The sequence below is a fragment of the Geotrypetes seraphini genome, chromosome 7 (genome assembly GCF_902459505.1).
Source record: "Geotrypetes seraphini chromosome 7, aGeoSer1.1, whole genome shotgun sequence".
Classification (NCBI taxonomy): domain Eukaryota; kingdom Metazoa; phylum Chordata; class Amphibia; order Gymnophiona; family Dermophiidae; genus Geotrypetes; species Geotrypetes seraphini.
Window position 1 is genome coordinate 134560049 of NC_047090.1, and position 6000 is coordinate 134566048.

At 44.5% G+C, this 6000-nt stretch overlaps 1 protein-coding gene across 1 annotated transcript in view; it reads left to right on the top strand.

The window, feature by feature from the left end:
• Positions 1 to 6000, top strand: part of ATL1 (atlastin GTPase 1) — a 100694-nt gene extending 94694 nt beyond the window's left edge. Inside the window, exon 14 of the mRNA XM_033953015.1 lies at positions 5308 to 6000. Coding sequence (XP_033808906.1) covers positions 5308 to 5418 — 111 coding nt within the window. The 3' untranslated portion in view covers positions 5419 to 6000. The remainder of the gene's footprint in view (positions 1 to 5307) is intronic.

Here is a 6000-nt window from a genome sequence, read left to right on the forward strand (position 1 = left end):
TTTGGGGGGGGGGTCTTTTTACTAAGTTGTGGTTATAAGTAGCCTTAGCACACCCTTACCTGGGTTTTTTGCCACAGGCTAAGGCCATGTTTACCATAGCCATAAAAATGGCTTTTTCTAGTTTTTGTATTACCATATATACTCAAATATAAACTAACTCAAATATAAATCAAGGTAACCTATTTTCCCCCAAAAAGGAGGAAAAAAGTTGACTCGAATATAAACTGTGTGTGTGTGTGTGTTAATATTCAAGCGCAGTGCCCTGCCTGTCCTACCCTACCAGGCTTTGCACCCATCCCCCGTCCCTCCCTCCCTGTCCTGTTAGGCTCTGCACTCTGTTTCCCCTCCCTTCCTGCTCTGCCGGCTGTGCATCCAGCTCTCCCCCCCTTACTCCCTTGCCTACCCTGCCAGTCTCTGCACCCAGCCCCCCTCCCAGCCCGGATCTGCATTCAGCCCTCTCCCTCCCCTGCCAATCTCTGCACCCAGCTCCCCTCCTTCCCTGTACTGAAAGGTTCTTTACCCTGTCCCCTTTCCTCCCAATGCCTTACATGCCTCCACCAGGCCTGCCATAACTCCTGGTGGTCCAGCAGAGGGCCGAGACAGGAGGGTTCCCTCCCGCCTCCTGTCTCGGACGACTCTCAGAAGTTTTACCTCCTTCCACCGTCCCCCACATACCTTTCGGATCCCTGGTAGTCCAGCGGTGAAACACAGAAGGAGCAACCTTCTTTCACTCCTGCCTGTGCAGAGGTGCTAGTTGATTGGTTGCTGCGTGAAATTGCGGCAGCCAATCAGCTAGTGCTTCTGCATGGGCAGGAATGACCTCCCATTGTTCCTGCCCATGCAGAGCTGCTAGCTGATTGGCTGCTGCCCACCACTGGACCACCAGGGATTTAGCAGGAACACCGGGGGATGCGGTGGGGTGGGAGGGAAATAAAAGTTGGTCGGAGCAGGAGATGGAAAGGATCCCTCATGTCCTGGCCCACCACTGGTCCACCAGGTCTTATGACAGGCCTGGAAGAGGCTTGCAACAGGTTTGGGAGGGGGGTGGGTCAATATTGACCTAAATATAAACCAAGACCCCCCATTTTGGGGCCATTTTTTGGCCCCAAAATCTCAGTTTATATTCAAGTATATATGGTAATAGCTGTGTGATAATGTTGCCGTTAGCATGCAGCCATTTTGTCAAATTACTGCATGTGTACCTACTGGCACCCTATTTGTAAGTGGCAAGGGCTCCTGCACTATTTGTGCTCTAACCAGTTAGCACCAGGGCAGGATTAATTTGTCAAGGGCCTCTGGGCCACCTGCCCCGCCCCACCCCACCCCACCATATTCCCAGGCAGAAACAGGAAGCTGTGTCAGAGGGAAGCTTTGGGCAAGCAGCACCGCTTGCACAATTACAGTTCCCGTTGCCTTTCTTACCCACAATTTCTTGCTTGTCTTACTTTCCATCGACTGGGGGGAACGTGTTGCCGATCGGGGGGGGGGGGCACGTTGCCTATTGATGCTGGAGGGGCCCATCGTCGTTTGGAAAAAACAATGTTGATGCCCTTCATCAGGGCCTCCCTGACTATTTTGGGCCCTAGGCACGTGCCTACTTGGCCTATTGGTTAATCCTGCCCTGGTTAGCACATGATAATGTAGCTACACTTTGGTTAGTGTAAAAAATGCCCCCTCCAAAAATATTTATCAATGTTTGGTTAGCACACTGGGGATCACTCCTGCCCACCCTGGTTCCAATCTCAAAATGGCTGCTGCAACCTCCAGTGACAGTCTCGTAATTATGGATTGCTTTTGCTTCAACTAGGCCACTAGACCAACAGGCCTTCTAAGAAAGGCCCAGGGAGGGCCTCCAGGTGGTGGGAGGGCAGCCTGTTTGTTTTTTTTGGGATGGGTTAGGCACCAAGAGCTGGTGAGGCATGTGACCTGCTTTTGGTTGTGGTGTTATGCCCCCTGGTTTCAGATTCAGCCAAAATTATGCAGCAAATTTTGGCTGAAGATTTAATTTCAGTCATTCTCTACTCAAAGAGTTGCCAGCACAGGGTTCAAAATGGCACTGGTGACCCCTAGCTTTTTTTTTTTTTTAAGATGGTTTTTAATGTTACATGTCTCCATCATAAAGATACCTCAGAAATAAGAAATATTTCAAAAAGAAAAAGAAAAGAACAATTATCCCAACAGAAATGACCACTTATTATCCACAAGAATAGGCAAATAGATCCAAGACTTAGGAAACAATGACCCCTAGCAGTAGTCTCATAGTAATACAGCACCTGGCACCGGTAAGGGCGAGTGAATGAAGATTTCTCCTGTCCAAGCCCAGTAGACACTAGAGATGTTTGAAGGTAGAACTAAGGTTAGGGTTACAAGAGATTAGGGGAAGTCTGCTGCTTGGGATACTTCAAGAGATCTTGTCTGGGGGGGGGAGCCTTCAGGGGAACAGCTGTTACTTTAGGCAGTTCATAGACAAAACCGTGGAAGACAAAGGCGCGCACCGACAACTGAGCGCAAGATGGAAGCACGCGTCAAAGAAAATGTGTTTTTAGGGGCTCCGACGGGGGGTTTTGTTGGGGAGCCCCCCCAATTTACTTAATACAGATCGCGGCGGCATTGTGGGTGGTTTGGGGGGTTGTAACCCCCCTCATTATACTGTAAACTTAACTTTTCCCCTGTTTTCAGTAAAATGTGGGGGGTTACAACTCCCCAAACCCCCCACAACGCCCCCACAATGCAGCGCGATCTGTATAAAATAAAGTGGGGGGGTCCCCCATCGGAGCCCCTAAAAACAGTTATTTTCTTCGGTGCGCACCTACGTGCTGCGCTCAGTTGTCGGCGCGCGCCTTTGTCTTCCGCGGTTTTGACCTGACACCCTTTAGGCAGACCCTTTTAAGACATGCTCAGGAGCATCAGGGTACAGCTTTGCACAAATAACCCCAATAACCCCAGGTGATATGTTTCCACCTATAGAATTTACTTAGTAATGAGATATTTTTCATGTATTTGTATGTTTTGCATCTCATTACCATGTAACCTATGACAATGTTAAATATACTGCAACTTGCATTATTTTTCTTTAATACACATTATAGTCACAACACGGCTTGATAACTCCCTCTCTTAATATCTAGAATGCTATTTGTTAAATTTTAGTAAGAGCCAGCATGTTCTAGGTGTCATAGCTAGATAATGACACGGGGACAAATTTTTCCCCGTCCCCTCGGGAACTCATTTTCTCGTCGCGTCGAGTTCTTTTCCTGTCCCTGCCCTGTTCTTACAAGCTCTGTCCTCATCTGCCCAAGCCTCAAACACTTTATAATCATAAATGTCCATGGCTTGTGTAGTTAAGGCAGAGCTTACAGGAATGGGGCGGGGACAGGGACAGCGACACAATGCACAGGGATGGGAAAATTGAGTTCCTAGAGGAACGGGGAAAAATTTGTCTCCGTGTCATTCTCTAGTCATAGCTGCTTTGCTAAATAGCCACTGAGGCCATATAAAGGGTTAAGAAGAAGTCTGAGAAGATTATGCTATGAGTGAAATGAAATAAGTATGAAATTTCTGTAATAACAAGTGATCATATGAACGTCAAGACATTATCGAGTATGGCATTAATTGAATATTTGCCTCTACTCAAAAATTAATAGATTGAAGCCATTAAATCTAGTGATTGCTAAATACTAAAGCATTTCATTTTGTGATTATGGGTTCTATCCTCTGCTGTGGGGCTGAAGAGGAAAAAGCCCCAGTGCAGCTCAAACTTCACTACGGCCACTTAGTGCAAACTTTTCTTTACCACCTCACCACACAGAAACCTTCAGCTGCTTTTACAGTTCTCAGATGGTTTCACATTTTAAGCTAAAAAGGGTGTGGTAGCCGCGTGTTAGTTCACTTTTAAAGATAATATATAGAAATAAAACAAAACATAAAGGAGATAAGGTGATACCTTTTTATTGGACTAACAATGCATTTTTTGATTAACTTTTGTAGGTAGCCCTTCTTCAGATCTGAAGAAAACGGGGTACCCGTGAAAGCTAATCAAAAAATACATTTAGTCCAATAAAAAAGTATCACATCTCCTTTTTGTTTTATTTCTATATATTACATTTTAAGATGTATTTATACCACAAGTGACTATGCTTTTGGCTGTAGATTATAAGGACCCATAAAATTTGTTTTGAAACCCTGTCTAAGAGATTTATTATTACTATTAAATCACTCTTAAAGCAAGGGGAGTGTTTTTGCTTTAAACTATTACACGATCATGTTTACAAAACAATCTAATTTCATAAGAGGATCATACAATAATAATAGTCAGCTCCACACTTTACCCTGTGCTTCCATTTTAAAATTATTGATTAAATCAATTCTCTGCCTCTGAAAAGCTCAGTGCATGGACTGTTTTGCTGTCATAGACCTGTCTGAAAGTGCTTTATCTGTAAATTTTGTCCAACTGCATGACATATGCAAAATTAGCATGCCTTAAATTGTTTAATACAAGATCTGTTCAAAAAGTTCTAGGACTGATTGTATAAACATTTATTAAACAACCTTAGAACTTATTCCATTGGGTCCCCTTCAAAGTACTCCCCTTCCCTACGTATACACATTTCCCAACGTCTTTTCCACTTCTGGAAACAGTCCTTAAATGCATCTTTAGGAATCGCCAAAAGTTGCTGCAGCGAATTTTGCTTTTTGTCTTCAATGGTGTCGAATCGCTTTCCTTTCAGCGTGGATTTAAATTTAGGAAACAAGAAGAAATCAGCAGAGGCCAAGTCAGGAGAGTAAGGTGGCTGGGGAAGAATTGTCATTGCATTTTTGTACAAAATTCGTGAATTTTGATGCATTCAAAACACTTTCCACGACTCATGACATGTTCCCCATAAGCCAATTTCAACATTTCATAAGTTTCTGTAGCGATCTTACCCAATTTAAAACAGAACTTCACGCTGTAGCACTGCTTGTTGAGGTCACACATGATGAAAAATAGCCGATCACCAAAACACATTTTCACAAAAACTGCTATAGGTTGGAGACGAAAACAGATATCAACAAATGGAAAAAAGGAGGTTTCAAGCTACTCATTGTCGCCTGAAAAAAACTTCCCGTTGGTGCGCCATTCAAACTGTCCTGGAACTTTTTGAACAGACCTCGTATGTGTAAATCAAGTTGTAAGTCCACTACTGTTGTGATTTCATTGCATTCAGTCAGAAAACATTTCTAAAGACTAATGTAAGGAACCTCCTTGCATGCAGTCAGACCTTACTGGTTTTCTGTTTTACTGACCCTTGACTGTACTTCTGCTCCCAGGCTCTGTACAAGCTGTATAATGCAGCAGCAACTCACAGACACTTGTACCAGCAAGCCTTCGCAGTGCCACAGGCTGATGCCACTGAAGAACCAGAAAGCAAGAAAACCTAGGGCAAAGGATATGGGGCTTTAGGAAGATGCATGGATGAAGCCAGACTTTCTAAAATCAGTTCTATCAAATGCACATCCCTTCCCCCAACCCCTACACCATGCAAAAGCGGTGCTGTCATTTCTCAAGTGGAACAGCAAGAATGAAAAACAAAGCACTTGTAAAGACAACATATCTCCCACTACTTGTTTTGTTGTGGCAGCAATGTCTCTACTAAGCATGGTTATTCTCCTGTCAGAATTTTAAGTTCCAGGATGTTGATGCAAATAAAGTGCAGTTGCTTACCTGTAACGGGGAGTCTCCGTAGACAGCAGGAGAATGCAGCCACATTTATTGGTGAAGTTCTCAGACTGATCTTGTGCGTCGGTGCTCTCCCCTAGCAATAGTAAGCTTTGGGCTTACTGAGCATGTGCAAGGACTCCCGCCTTCAGTGGCTCCTCCCCTTGATACTCAGTTTAGTCTCTAACTGAAAAAATACATACATGTCTTGGAGGAGAAGGTAGAAGGGTAAGTGTGGCTGCATTCCCCTGCCATCTACAGAGAACCCCATTCCCCTGCCATCTACAGAGAACCCCCCCATTATG